This window comes from Eleutherodactylus coqui, chromosome 10, assembly GCF_035609145.1.
Source record: "Eleutherodactylus coqui strain aEleCoq1 chromosome 10, aEleCoq1.hap1, whole genome shotgun sequence".
Lineage (NCBI taxonomy): Eukaryota > Metazoa > Chordata > Amphibia > Anura > Eleutherodactylidae > Eleutherodactylus > Eleutherodactylus coqui.
In genome coordinates, this window is record NC_089846.1 from 5,255,833 (window position 1) to 5,272,044 (window position 16,212).

At 46.2% G+C, this 16,212-nt stretch overlaps 1 protein-coding gene across 4 annotated transcripts in view; it reads right to left on the reverse strand.

Annotated features, from left to right (window-relative positions):
• The window catches only part of EXD3 (exonuclease 3'-5' domain containing 3), a 275,759-nt gene that overhangs the window by 118,799 nt on the left and 140,748 nt on the right, over positions 1-16,212 (reverse strand). For all 4 annotated transcript variants that reach the window (XM_066580059.1, XM_066580060.1, XM_066580061.1 and 1 more), the window contains exon 19: positions 13,422-13,553. In XM_066580059.1, coding sequence (XP_066436156.1) covers positions 13,422-13,553 — 132 coding nt within the window. The remainder of the gene's footprint in view (positions 1-13,421; positions 13,554-16,212) is intronic.

Sequence of the window (16,212 nt, forward strand, 5' to 3'; positions counted from 1 at the left end):
TGAGAGACATCGAACGAGCAAGGGAGTTAAAGAGTGAGAGCGGGAATGAATGAGAGAGCAGGCAAATGAGAAAGCAAGGAAGGTCATGAACAGAGAATGAACAAGAGTGCGAGCAAAAGAATGAATGAGAGGAAGCAAGTGTAAAAGAAAGAGCGAGAGACATCAAGAGAAAGGAAGAACAGGAAAATGAGAGTGTGACAGCAAGGAGGTGCAGGAGACAAAGCTTGAGAATGAACGAGAGAGAGAGGGCAAATAGGAGAACGAGGCGGGGATTAAACGAGGGAATGAGAGCGTGTGCACACGTGAATGAATGAATGAGAGGGCAAGAACGAACATGAATGGCTGAGTGAAAGAGAGCGTGCGAATGAGAGAGCTGCTTGTAGTTGATGGAGATAATGTTCCATCCTCTTACGTGTCCCGTAGTCGGTGCCGCCACCTCCATAAAGAACAGCTATGGCCATGGTTGGAGGTGAAACCAGAGCAGTCAAAGAGAGCCAGGAGCCAGAGGACAGCGGATAAGAGGAACTAGCTTCAATACTGCTGTAGGATATTAGAATTTCCCCATTGGCAAAAATATATCAAATTAACCCCAAGCACACACAAGGCATTGGCAGCACTGCCCGGCTGCTGGGACACATCACCGCCCCTATCCATACCCTTGTCCACCTGATACATTCTTACACCACTGGTGATACAATGTAGACAACATCTAGCGCAGCGGCAGCTCTACAGAGAACCGACGGCTCCCAGGACGCCCCATCATTAGACATGTCAGAAAAGCCGCATTTTCCGCCCTAAATCTTAATGAAGAGTTCAGATCAGTAGTTTTCATAGATGGAGTCAGGAGTTAAGAGGGGCTTCTGCATTACAAGAGGCGGCTTAATAAAGAGGGTCTCTATACTTACAGCGCTACACAAATACCCATTTGGTGGTCAAACCTCTTGATATCAATGACCCTGGTCAGTAACATTGTACCCCGGGGGGCAGTAAAGCCCCCATACAAGTGGATGGTGTGGTCAGATAATGAGGGGAGACCAATATAACGGACTACATGTACAAGATGAATTGGGGAACTGCATCAGGAAGGAGGGGAGGAGAAGATGGCATCCAAGTGAATGGCCGAGGAATTTATAACCCGTATTCATGGCTACTACATGCAAAGAACAGGAAGACAAAGCAAAGAATGAGGGGCCGGAGCTCACCGAGGGGCCACTGTCCTATAATGGGCTCAGGAATGTGCTAGAAGGACTTCATCTCCCACAACCAGGTGGGCGCCATGCTGTCATAGGAGGAAAGCAAAGTTATGGGCACCAAGGTTGGTGTTCAGGTTTTTATATATGTACAGCTGGTATAAGTTATACATCTCCTGTATACAGTGATATGGAGCATGCTGGTATATCCTGGGTATCTCCTGTATATAATTATATATGTACAGCTGGTATAAGTTATACATCTCCTGTATATAGTGATATGGAGCATGCTGGTATAACCTGGGTATCTCCTGTATATAATTATATATGTACAGCTGGTATAAGTTATACATCCTGTATATAGTGATATGGAGCATGCTGGTATAACCTGGGTATCTCCTGTATATAATTATATAAGTACAGCTGGTATAAGTTATACATCCCCTGTATATAGTGATATGGAGCATGCTGGTATAACCTGGGTATCTCCTGTATATAATTATATATGTACAGCTGGTATAAGTTATACATCTCCTGTATACAGTGATATGGAGCATGCTGGTATAACCTGGGTATCTCCTGTATATAATTATATAAGTACAGCTGGTATAAGTTATACATCCCCTGTATATAGTGATATGGAGCATGCTGGTATAACCTGGGTGTCTCCTGTATATAATTATATATGTACAGCTGGTATAAGTTATACATCCTGTATATAGTGATATGGAGCATGCTGGTATAACCTGGGTATCTCCTGTATATTATTATATATGTACAGCTGGTATAAGTTATACATCTCCTCTATATAGTGATATGGAGCATGCTGGTATAACCTGGGTATCTCCTGTATATAATTATATAAGTACAACTGGTATAGGTTACACATCTCCTGTATGTAGTGATATGCAGCATGCTGGTATAACCTGGGTATCTCCTGTATATAATTATATATGTACAGCTGGTATACGTTATACATCTCCTGTACATAGTGATATGGAGCATGCTGGTATAACCTGGGTATCTCCAGTATATAATTATATAAGTACAACTGGTATAGGTTACACATCTCCTGTATGTAGTGATATGCAGCATGCTGGTATAACCTGGGTATCTCCTGTATATAATTATATATGTACAGCTGGTATACGTTATACATCTCCTGTACATAGTGATATGGAGCATGCTGGTATAACCTGGGTATCTCCAGTATATAATTATATATGTACAGCTGGTATAAGTTATACATCTCCTGTATATAGGGATATGGAGCATGCTGGTATAACCTGGGTATCTCCTGTATATAATTATATATGTAGAGCTGGTATAAGTTATACATCCCCTGTATATAGTGGTATGGAGCATGCTGGTATAACCTGGGTGTCTCCTGTATATAATTATATATGTACAGCTGGTATAAGTTATACATCTCCTGTATATAGTGATATGGAGCATGCTGGTATAACCTGGGTATCTCCTGTATATAATTATATATGTACAGCTGGTATAAGTTATACATCTCCTGTATATAGTTATATGGGGCATGCTGGTATAACCTGGGTATCTCCTGTATATAATTATATATGTGCAGCTGGTATAAGTTATACATCTCCTGTATATAGTGATATGGAGCATGCTGGTATAACCTGGGGATCTCCTGTATATAATTATATATGTATAGCTGGTATAAGTTACACATCTCCTGTATATAGTGATATGGAGCATGCTGGTATAACCTGGGTATCTCCTGTATATAATTATATATGTACAGCTGGTATAAGTTATACATCTCCTGTCTATAGTGATATGGAGCATGCTGGTATAACCTGGGGATCTCCTGTATATAATTATATATGTACAGCTGGTATAAGTTATACATCCTGTATATAATGATATGGAGCATGCTGGTATAACCTGGGTATCTCCTGTATATAATTATATATGTACAGCTGGTATAAGTTATACATCTCCTGTATATAGTTATATGGGGCATGCTGGTATAACCTGGGTATCTCCTGTATATAATTATATATGTACAGCTGGTATAAGTTATACATCTTCTGTATATAGTGATATGGAGCATGCTGGTATAACCTGGGTATCTCCTGTATATAATTATATATGTGCAGCTGGTATAAGTTATACATCTCCTGTATATAGTGATATGGAGCATGCTGGTATAACCTGGGGATCTCCTGTATATAATTATATATGTACAGCTGGTATACGTTATACATCCTGCATATAGTGATATGGAGCATGCTGGTATAACCTGGGTATCTCCTGTATATAATTATATATGTATAGCTGGTATAAGTTACACATCTCCTGTATATAGTGATATGGAGCATGCTGGTATAACCTGGGTATCTCCTGTATATAATTATATATGTACAGCTGGTATAAGTTATACATCTCCTGTCTATAGTGATATGGAGCATGCTGGTATAACCTGGGGATCTCCTGTATATAATTATATATGTACAGCTGGTATAAGTTATACATCTCCTGTATATAGTGATATGGAGCATGCTGGTATAACCTGGGTATCTCCTGTATATAATTATATATGTACAGCTGGTATAAGTTATACATCTCCTGTATATAGTGATATGGAGCATGCTGGTATAACCTGGGTATCTCCTGTATATAATTATATATGTACAGCTGGTATAAGTTACACATCTCCTGTATATAGTGATATGGAGCATGCTGGTATAACCTGGGTATCTCCTGTATATAATTATATATGTACAGCTGGTATAAGTTATACATCTCCTGTATATAGTTATATGGGGCATGCTGGTATAACCTGGGTATCTCCTGTATATAATTATATATGTGCAGCTGGTATAAGTTATACATCTCCTGTATATAGTGATATGGAGCATGCTGGTATAACCTGGGGATCTCCTGTATATAATTATATATGTACAGCTGGTATAGATTATACATCTCCTGTATATAGTGATATGGAGCATGCTGGTATAACCTGGGTATCTCCTGTATATAATTATATATGTACAGCTGGTATAAGTTATACATCTCCTGTATATAGTGATATGGAGCATGCTGGTATAACCTGGGGATCTCCTGTATATAATTATATATGTACAGCTGGTATAAGTTATACATCTCCTGTATATAGTGATATGGAGCATGCTGGTATAACCTGGGTATATTCCTGTAGGTGATAATTCTAGCACACCCGGAAGAGCGGAGCTAATAGAATACCTCTGCCCTGGAAACATCAGGATTCAATAGTGCTGCACTAAGAAGCCTTTGGGCAGGCTGGTGTGGATGGGGCACATTGTGGGCCGGAGGGGACATAAGACTTTTAGGCCTCCTTCACACGGACGACAATGTCGCACAATTTGTAGTATTGCTACGATGCTACAAATCGCCTGTATGAGAAGCCCATGGTGTCCTATGGGTTCCTTCACATGAGATGCTTTGTAGCATGCTACAAACCGACACACAAACCTCGTAGGTCCGGCGATATGCCCGCGACACGTGAGGTTTTGTAGCCCATGTTTCTCTATGGAGCCTTCCTCTCTGTTACATCGCATCGCACGAAAACGCGGTTTGCATGCGATGTGATGCAACTTTGACAGTAGCAAATGCTACAAAGTCGCATGATTTTGTAGCGTCACATGGGACTTTGTAGCGCTACACAATCGCGGTATTGCTGCAAGAAAATCGCAGCGATATCATACGGTGCAGCGATATCATACGGTGCAGCGATATCATACGGTGCAGCGATATCATACGGTGCAGCGATGCCATATCGCTGCCATTTTCTCGCAGCGATGCGGGGTCACCCGTGTGAAGGCCGCCTTAAGCCTCTTGCAGTTCAAGTAGAGGTTTTTCTGGACTGTGGAGAAGCAGGGAGGTTTATTCATTAACTAATTGAAATGTAATTAAGCCCTCAAAAGGAATGCATTGGTCTGTTTAACAGGGAAGTGAATGCCCCCCGCCCTGCTGCCGCCAGAACTGGAGACCCCGTTTACCAATGAGGTGGTAACAATCCTTGTCACTTCAGCTTGATGAGAAGAGAGCAGCATGGCCTGAAGGAAGGACATGGCCTCAAACATGGGCAAGGCACCCGGTCAGCCGAGCCCCCTTAAGGCCAAATGTCATCTGCTGTCAGACTGTTCCAGTCCATCGACCCCCGCCCCACATTACACTAAAGGGGCTCTTCGTTTGGATAATCTCTTTTAGTTCGAAGCAGATCCTCAGGTCTTGTTGAAATCCACAATGATCTGCTGTAATCTGTCAGGCAACCCAAGAGCAAGCGTTCATTTCTCAGCAGCGCCTCCACAGGGATAATGGAGAATTACATGCTGCCCATTAAAATCAATAAGCAGTTTATGTAATTTATGGATGTCCTGGACCTCCCACTGATATAGAGACCGATGAAGGTCCAAACAAGTCCCCCATTCTTCAAAGGGGTTCTCTCTATAAAGACATTTATCCCCCATCTTGCAGATATGTCTGATCACTGGGGCTTCAAATATTCATTTATTTTTTTTTAGCACACTTGAAGCGCTCATGACTTGAAGGTTGCGAGTTCAATCCCCACATGGTTCAAGTAGCCGGCTCAAGGTCGACTCAGCCATCCATCCTCCCGAGGTCGGTAAAATGAGCTTGGTGGGGGGTAATGAATAAATTACTTTAAAGTGCTGAGGAATAAGTTAAATTCACCATTTGACTTAAGCAGTAGTGCACATGCTTCACCACCGCTCCACGCACTTCATGGGACAGGTGGAGACTGACGCACGCAGCAGTTTCCCTCCATCCCATAGAAGTGAATGAAGTGATGGTTGAGAATGTACACTTCTGCTCCATTTAATCCACTGGTTTTAGGATCTCTGGGGGTCCCAGCGGTCGGACCACCCACAATTGTACGATCATTCCATAGTCTCAGTTGGGGAGAGGGCAGCCCTGTTGGTAGCAGCTCATCTCCCAGCAGTAGATCCGGCAGGCAGATCCTTATTTCAGCCGAAGTTTGCTGTGGAGGAAGAGTTTGGTGACGTCCATCGACACTGGGTGGTCATCGACATCTACCTAATGTGTGTTGGTGCCTTTAGCTTTAATTGAGACGGCAGAATCCAACATGGAATTCTTCACGTGGATTCCGCCTCTAAAAATTCAGTTTTATGGATTTCTGTGGTTCTGCAGGTTTAGGGCCACGCAGATTTAACCCTTTTAGTGGGCATAGCTGCCGGTGTAATTTCTTATGCTGAATTTGTGACAAAAAAGTAGTATGGCACAAAAAATACACACCGTAAAGATTCTCATTGACAGCAACAGGATGCGGATGTGCAGCTATGCAGCAATCAGAGCGAGCTCTGTGTAAGGACACCCGGGTAGACTGGAGGGCATGACAGAAGCTGATGGGACCCCATCACAGGCCCCCATCGTTGGGTTCAGTCACAAGACAGATCCTTCCTTCTCAGCCCCCATTAGCGCTGTGAGCAGGATGGGACTCATCCACTGAACAAAGAACGTTTCCATTCAATGACAGTAAGCAGACATCTTAAAAAAATGTTAAGTAATTGAAAAACAAAAGTAGTTTAGAAAGTTGGAAAAAAACTTTCCTCCATTATCCAGGGATCACATATGACAGAGACGTTCAGCCGCTGCTTCCTGCTGGGATGAATATTGGCAGGAAACAGGGAAGTAACCGAATGATGACAGCCAGAAGACAGAGCTGTGTGTGCTGTACGCCAGCCAGAGACGTGTCACGCCGAGAATTATGCTGCGGAGCTGACCTTTTAGCGGACATGTCCAAATATACAGAGGACGGGGGTTGGCGGCGGGGTGCAGATGCACGGCTGAGGTTTGTGGGCCGTCATGCAGCAGATGGATCCGGCTTGTGTCACTGAAGGACTCTGTTGATGAGTGACCGGGTTCTGTAGTAATAAGCGCTGATTTCATGGGAGCGATTAGCAGCGACGCTAAGAACGAACCACGATAATTGCACCAGTGGCCTCTTCTATTCTGACACTCTAGAAAAGACTGATAATCTGGCAAGTTTCCTGCACAGAACTGATGTCACAGATCTTAGATCACATCTTAAGGCTCATTTAGACACAAAGATTATCGCTCAAAAGATGTCGCTTAAAGGGGTTGTCCCGCGGCAGCAAGTGGGTCTATACACTTCTGTATGGCCATATTAATGCACTTTGTAATATACATTGTGCATTAATTATGAGCCATACAGAAGTTATAAAAAGTTTTTTACTTACCTGCTCCATTGCTAGCGTCCTCGTCTCCATGGTGCCGACTAATTTTCGCCCTCCGATGGCCAAATTAGCCGCGCTTGCGCAGTCCAGGTCTTCTCCTGTTCTCTATGGGGCTCCGTGTAGCTCCGCCCCGTCACGTGCCGATTCCAGCCAATCAGGAGGCTGGAATCGGCAATGGACCGCACAGAAGAGCTGCGGTCCACGGAGGCAGAGGATCCCGGCGGCCATCTTCACAGGTAAGTATAGAAGTCACCGGAGCGCGGGGATTAAGGTAAGCGCTCCGGTGAGCTTTCTGTACGTCCCTGCATCGGGGTTGTCTCGCGCCGAACGGGGGGGGGGGGTTGAAAAAAAAAAAAACCCGTTTCGGCGCAGGACAACCCCTTTAAGTGACTTTTGAGCGATATTCATTGTGTCATTCACAGCGCAAGATGATCGCTCAAGATCAGCCATTACCTTGCACTGCCAGCGGAGGATGCAGAAGACAAGCCTTCTGCATCCAGCTGTTCTCTGCTCGGAGCGCCCGGTTGTTATACAGCCGAGCGCTCCATGCCGGGTATGGAGAACACAGCTGGACCGCTATGTTCTTTATACTCATCCTATCATCAGGGAGCGGGATGAAACAATAGTATCCGCTGTATCCCGCTGTGAATCCCTGATGAGGCTCATCGTCAGCACGCTGAAAGACAACAATGAGCGGCATAACGAAAACTGCCGGATGTCAGCGCAGCCAGACACAACGATTATCACTCAAAAGATGGCTTTTGAGCGAATTTTGAGCGATAATCGTTGTGTCTAAATGGGTCTTTAGGTTCCCGATCTTCCTCAATGTTCTCTACCCTGACAAGCTTGTTTAAACACGGTCCAATAATCCAGAAAAAACAAAGCATTATGCCAGTTTACAGGGATGGCAAGTCTGTCTCGTTTTGCAGCAGGAAAACACAGGAATCCATGACTACACATCTGGGCAGATCTAATGTTGGGGGCTACAAGAGAGCTGGTGACCCCCAACTGAGGCTACGATGACGGCCATCACAGTTAACCAGACTCCCACTGGGTCAGCCTTTCCAAACGGCGGTTCTGTGGAGCCCCGCCACAGACTTACATAGTGATAGGTGAATGTGCAACAGCAGTCACGAGCGGCATCACAGCATTCTGGGCCACAGTCTGGTCTTGGGGTCCGATTCAGGTGTGCTATAGGACTGATTTCAGTTAATTGCGGGTTTGTTCGGGGGTCTGGGATCGGATTTATTTTTCTTAAGAGCCTTGATCCATTTAGTGGTCTGGTCTGGGATCTGGATTAGTTTAGGCGTTCTGGTCCGGTGTGGTATGAGGTCCAAATGTAAGGGTCTGATCTGGCATGTGAATTAATGTACAGGTTGGGTCTGGGGTCTTCATTTAGGGCTCTTAGCTAGGGTATGAATATACGTGTCTGGTCTGGGGTGTGAATACATGTAGGGGGCAGATCTGCAGTCTTAGTTTACGGATCTGGTTTTGTGCCCATATTTATTTAGGGGTACGTTCTGTAGGGGGTCCGCTCTTTGGGTCGGTCTGGGGTCTGACATTTAGTCTGAATTACAAATAAAACAGTTACTTATAAACGTGTGTATATTCCCCATTTTTAGACCCTTGGAAACAACGCACCATCACAGGGAACCCCAACTATAATGCTAAAAAGATTTGGCCACCTCTGCTAGGTAGGTAGACGGCCGATCCTTCCTCTATCACTGCAGCCCATGAGGTCCAGTTGGCCACCATGACACTAGAAGCAAACATACAGGAATTATTCTCTAGAGAAGCCGGGCATTTGTAAGGGGGGTAGAGGACAGTGTTTACAGACCCCCGATTCTGGCCGTGTTCCCCACTCCTGACCTTAACGCCCTTTCTGAAGAAACAGAGATCTTGGCAGGAAAGAAGATGACAGTTTGTGGGAAGGAGTCGGGGCCGCAGGACTGTGCCGACAGGGTCAGCCGGGACACATCTCACCTCGGAATAACTGCGGAGCCCGGGATTCATATGGAACAGGAAGAAGTGGAGAAAAGTCACAGAGTCCATGCTGAAATGTACAGTAAATATGGGCAACCTGAGCGGCAGGCAAAAGATTCCCAGCAGATACTGAGAATACTGATACTACTAATACATATACTGATACTACTAATACATATACTGATACTACTAATACATATACTGAAAAAAGCCGGATTACCAAATATACTAGATTATCAAACAGAAGTATAACAGTCATTTCTAAAGGCCGGATGTTAGGCAAACGATGCCTGACACTCGTCCCTGTGTATCCTCGCTCCAATGCTGTTACACAGGAGTGAGTATCACAGAGCAGCCAGCAGGGGGCCGGGGCAGCTGGAGGAGAGTTCTCTCTTCACTCTCCCCCACCCCTCTCCATCAACTGTAAGCAGCAGCAGTTCAGTACTGAATGGCCGCTGTGTTAAGTGAATGTGAAGTCTGGGAAGGTGCTAGATTACATACAGTTTGAGCATCAGGGTCATTAAAGGGGTTATACCAAAAGTTATCCTCTACCCTTGTTGGTCTTCAAAGGAACACTCACTGCTGCGCTGGCTGGCTGGCTTTTGTCCCGCAAGAGACCGCAGCAGCGAGTGTTCACTTGACATTTACCCATACCCATTTACTCAGCAACCAACAAGCAAGCCTTGAGGGATGAACTAGAACACCGTATCCGTGCGCCCATCACACTCATCATCCCCCCCATCACTATCTGAAGCTCCTCCAGGAATGGAGGCAAATCCCTTCACACATCTGTGGGGATCTGGTGGGAAGCGACCGCGGAGGGGGCTACAGGCATTGAAGCCAAAGGTGGCCCCACCGGATGGGAAAATGGGAATAAAATTCAATCTGATCACCTTCTATGAGCGTCTATTACTTGTGTCAACATGGTGTTCGGCCGGCACCGGTGCGCAGGTTTGAATACACCCCCCATGTTGCTTTTATCTCGGCTTTCTAGTGCAGAGAAGAATAAAGTTCGAATTACAAACCAGAAAAACTTGTTTTACAAAATACATTTTGCTGCAGATCACTGACTGAACGCCGTTCAAAGCATGGAGATTCCCAAGAAAAGTAATGATGCAAATTAATTAACCACTTCAGGACCAGCAGACTTCAGAAGGTGTGTTCCCCACCCCACCAACTTTATCACAGGTTTTACGCCTTCCGTTCGTACTCACAGGGGCTTCAACTTGTAACTCTTCAACTTTTATTTTTTAAATGATGTAAACCCCCACAATTATCAATTTTGTACACTTTTCTATAGCCAGAGCTAACACTAATCCCAGCAGTTACCGAAGGCGGTCAGAGAGAGCCGATAGCCGCCAGGCATGATGAGGACTCTGTTCCCGAGCCCCTTCCGTACATCCTTCTAACCACCCATAACGACGCTTGTGAAGGTGTTACATAAAAAATATCCCAAGCATCTTCATCTGCGCTCGCTCAACGTACAAGAAGTTCTGCAGCTTCCTAATATACTTTCCATTTTCGAGCTCCCCGCTATTTCGAGTCTTATAAACCCTCTGCACCCCGTGATGGCCGTGTAATACCAGCATGGTGCCGAGCCGCAGAGCGATGCAGCACAAACCACAACGTATCTCCTGCACGACAAGCGCCACCATCTGGCTGTAGGATTAGCGGCTGGTCGACGGTCCACAATTGTCTTAATTTGTTCCATTTTTACAAAGCCTAAAAACAAGTAACTGAAGTGCAATCCTTTAAATAATTCCTGCAGCGCAGAGCGAGCCGGGCCCGGACGAACCATCCTGAGCGGTGCCCGTCATCCCGTTAGTCGGGGCAGTGCCACGATGTGAGGACTCTACTATGGCTTCACTGGATGATATAAAAGGAGGGGTCACCTGCAGATCTCTAATGCTCATTTAAATATGCAAAAAAAGGTTTGTCTCTTCATCAGACTAATTAGCATAGAGGGACCGCAATCATTGCACAAACTGCGTGGGCCACATGTGTAATCTGTGTACAAACACGGGCACAATGCACTATTGTTAGCGGAGCAGACCCCGCAGCAGACGCTGCTTAACCCCCAATGTGCCCACAGAGGTGACATCCAGCCAGCAGTGAAGCTTTAACGACCGTCCCCGATAATAGAGAGACAGCAACAAAAACAATATGGGATCAGCGGGATTTTTCAGCTGTACATGGGCTTGTTAGATGATGCTGATGGCACGACAAGCATAGAGCACCACAGGCCCATCAAACCAAGTGGGCCCCGGCGTTAGGACCTGAGAATGCTCCCTTTCAGGCTATGAGCACCAGGGACTACATTATGGGCTTCTAGGACAAGTGCGCCTGAGTCTGGGGTGTATTTCCTGTCTTCCCCCATATACCATGACACGTATCTCTGCATTCTCACATGCTGTCCACATGTGTACTGAATGCAGAGAGGAGTGCAGACAAGTATAAAAAGCACACTCCATACTCAGCCCTATGGGCCCATAAAATTACCTTATGATGCCCATAGCACTTGACAAGAGTCCCCCTTGAAGTGACCCTCCAGTTTTAGGGTAACATTCTGCCCCAGGAATGGTAGGTATGGGGGAGGGGTATATTGCCTGCAGTTGTTCTCTTCTGCCATCCCTCCAATCTGACGGTTCTGGGTTCTGCTTTCAGCCATTCACGATGGCCTACACATCGTTTAGACTACCCAATCCCCGCACTGCATTGGCGGTATTAACGCACAATATCTCCTCTTTAATTGGCCAGAGCTGCTAATGTGATCCCAATGGTCAAATCAGAGAGCAGCACACAGCGCGCATTAGGTGGGTATTAAAACTGCTGCAGCCCTCTTGGACAACTGAAAACAGGCCCGATATTGGTAGAGGGGAACAGCAGCAGGTAAAATGAACCCCTGTCCCCGTCCTAGGGCAGAATGGTGTCCCGAAAACAGAGGGTCACTTTAAGATCCCTCATCCACTGAACAATCATCGCTGGATCACGGGGATCTGAATGATCATTCAGTGTAAAAGCCGTCAGCAACTGAACAATAATTAGATCATCATTCAGTTTCTGCAGGGATACAAATCCCACGGCGATGGGCCTGCGTAAACAGGCAGCGGTTCTTCTATGGACGGCCTGTTTACTGGGAATGCAGGTGGGAGGAACAATCTCCAGCCACTCCACCTCCATTCCTGAGCGATCCCCGTGTGTGCCAAAAGATAACCGCTCATGAGAACATACATGTTGCTTATGTAGGGATTTGCACCTCTGATGCTAGCCAGTAGGGGGCAGTGTGTCTACCTGTCCTTGTCTCATCATTCTACACTTACACAATCTACAAGGTTAGACTGAACCAACATGAGAACTACGGCAAAGTATAAAAGAAACCATTTCTTTTAGGTTCTTTGAATCCACTTAGTTGTTAATCAGGTGGAACACAACAGTAGAGTAAAACCCTCACAGTGGGCATGGCATGGCATGGCATGGCGTTCAGCCCTCGGTGGAAAATGATCTCTGGATACCTGAGCTGTGGACACGGTATGTGTGAACGCACTCGGCATCCCTGACATTGCACTGAGTGACCCGATCACAGCAGATGTATCCTGGATGGGGCGAGGCGGCTCTGCAAGGGTCCTTCTAGACATAACGATGCCCGACACTCATCCCTGTGATGCTCGCTCTGCACAGGAGCGAGGATCGCTGACAGCGGCTGGAGGAGAGTTCTCTCCCTTCGGCCCCCCTACATTCGCTGTAAGCAGCGGCCGTTCAGTACTGCTGTTTACACCGATGTGTCGTTTGGATTTTAAGCACGCGGATTCTCGTCCAGTCTTCAGTCTCCGCATGCTTTTACACGGGACGATTATTGTTCAAAGCCCCGCAGGAGCCGGAACAACCAGAACGATAATCGCCTCGTGTAAAAGGGCCTTAAGCCGGCTGTGTTTCTAGGGACAGCTCTCTATGTAACACGATCAGCTTCCACGGATGCCAAGTATACAGAATTGTATCCTACCTGACAGCGACTGAAGATGTCCGCCAGGGAAACACCCACGTTAAAATGCTTCAGCACCCTCACGGCTTGTTCTCTGGCCTTTTCTGAACTGTCCACAGCAAAACATCTTCCTTCTCCAATTTGTGAACGGAGCTGTGAGAGAAGAGATAGGGAGACGGCATGATACAGAAGTACACAGAATACAAAGCAGAGAAGCGACTTCTGTAGAGATATTGGACATGCAGGGGCGATGCCATGATTACAGATCTAAAGCTTGCAGAATAGTGAGTGCAGCTCTGGAGTATAATGCAGGATGTAAAGGCCCATATAGATAGGATGAATGTCAGGCAAACGATGTCCAACACTCGTCCCCGCTTATACTCGCTGCGGTGCTGCTACAGGAGATTTCTCTCCTTTCACTCCCCCGCCCCTCTCCATTGACATAACATAGCGGCTGTTCAGTACTGACCGGCTGCTATTTACACTGAGCGATCAGCTCATCGGCCAGCGCCATATGCAGCAAAAGCGATGGGCGATGAGCAAACCGCTGATCACTCAGTGTAAATACGAGGGGCTGCTGATAAGTCTTTGGCTTTACTCAGAAAGAAACAGGATAGGAAGATGAAACTTTCCATTTCCCCCACATCCTCCCCACTGACGCCAACACACTTCTTACATCGGGATTCCAAGTTCTGGAAGCCTTGGAAAAAGAAGGATTTCGGTTGTGCCTCAAACCAGTCATCCGTAGCAGCCATGGCATCAGAAATGGGGTGACATTTGGTCCCCTTGAGGTGTTTCTTCTGGAAGCAGATGATAGTCGGAGGGATCTAGATCTGGTGAATAAGGTGGGTGGTCAACCAGATGGAAGCCGAGCTCCACCAGTTTTGCGGTGGTCTACAGTGTGAGCGGAGGCATTGTCTTGCAGGAACAAGATTCCTTTGGACAGCTTGCAGCGCCTTTTGGCCTTCAGAGCTGCCTTCAATTGGTCCAAAAGTTCAATGTAATCCCTTGTATTGATGGTGGAACCATTGTGAAGGTCGTCCACTAGCAGCAGCCCTCCTTACCCCAGAACACAGACGCCATCACCTTAGTGGCTGAGAACCACTGGGCCTCCACTCTGACTGCTCCCCCTAGTGGTGGCTGTATATATCTGTACACAGACGCCATCCCCTTAGTGGCTGAGAACCACTGTGCCTCCCGTCTCTGACTGCTCCTTGGTTTCAGGGTCATACACATAAATCCAGGTCTCATCCATGGTGACCGGTCGGTCCAGGAAGTTCTTATCAGTCCGGAAACGCTGACAAATGGAGCGGGGAGTTGTCACTCGATGCTTTTCTGATCTGTTGTCACTCGATGCTTTTCTGATCTGTTGTCAGACATTTGTGGACCCACTGTGCAGATGGCTTCTTCATGGATAATGACACAAACACGTTCACCATAAACCCCCATGATGGCGGCTATTCCTGCAGCCGGCTGATTCTCCAGTAGGAGGTTGTGCCCAGCATCGGCGATCTCCGGAACAACAACCTCTCTCGGTCGTCCAGGACGTTCCCCATCATTGGTGCTGAAGTGGCACCCAGTTCATAACTGTAGAATATGAAGGGCATTGATCCCCCGATGTCTGCCACATATCACCAGGAATATCCGCCGCCGACTTTATCACTGCTCTGCTCTCATTGGCTGTGAATATCGCCTTAGACTCCGCCATTTTGTTTTCCCGCGTGCCGAGATCACTGTGGCCATAAGCTACAAACACATATATTAGACACATAAGGCTTTCATGTGATGCAACATTCGTTACCATAGAAACAAAAAAGAACACAAAGCCAAAGACTTATCAGCACCCCCTCGTAGCAGACGTTCAGTACTGAGCTATGTTATGTCAATGGAGAGGGGCGGGGGAGCAAGGAGAGAAATCTCCTGCAGCCACCCCGCTGTGAGCCAGCGATACTCGCTCCTGTGCAGCAGCAGCACCGCAGCCAGTATGTGCGGGGATGAGTGTCGGGCATTGTTTGCCCGACATTCGTCACATCTAAATGGGCCCTTACTCAGGATCAGTACAGGATAAGTAATGTATGTACAGTGACTCCATCAGCAGAATAGTGAGTGCAGCTCTGGAGTATAATACAGGATGTAACTCAGGAGCAGTACAGGATAAGTAATGTATGTACACAGTGACTCCACCAGCAGAATAGTGAGTGCAGCTCTGGGGTATAATACAGGATGTAACTCAGGATTAGTACAGGATAAGTAATGTATGTACACAGTGACTCCACCAGCAGAATAGTGAGTGCAGCTCTGGGGTATAATACAGGATGTAACTCAGGAGCAGTACAGGATAAGTAATATATGCACACAGTGACTCCACCAGCAGAATAGTGAGTGCAGCTCTGGGGTATAATACAGGATGTAACTCAGGAGCAGTACAGGATAAGTAATGTATGTACCCAGTGACTCCACCAGCAGAATAGTGAGCGCAGCTCTGGAGTATAATACAGGATGTAACTCAGGATCAGTACAGGATAAGTAATGTATGTACACAGTGACTCCAGCAGCAGAATAGTGAGTGCAGCTCTGGGGTATAATACAGGATGTAACTCAGGATCAGTACAGGATAAGTAATGTATGTACACAGTGACTCCACCAGCAGAATAGTGAGTACAGCTCTGGAGTATAATACAGGATGTAACTCAGGATCAGTACAGGATAAGTAATGTATGTACACAGTGACTCCACCAGCAGAATAGTGAGTGCAGCTCTGGAGTATAATACAGGATGTAACTCAGGATCAGTACAGGATAAGTAATGTATG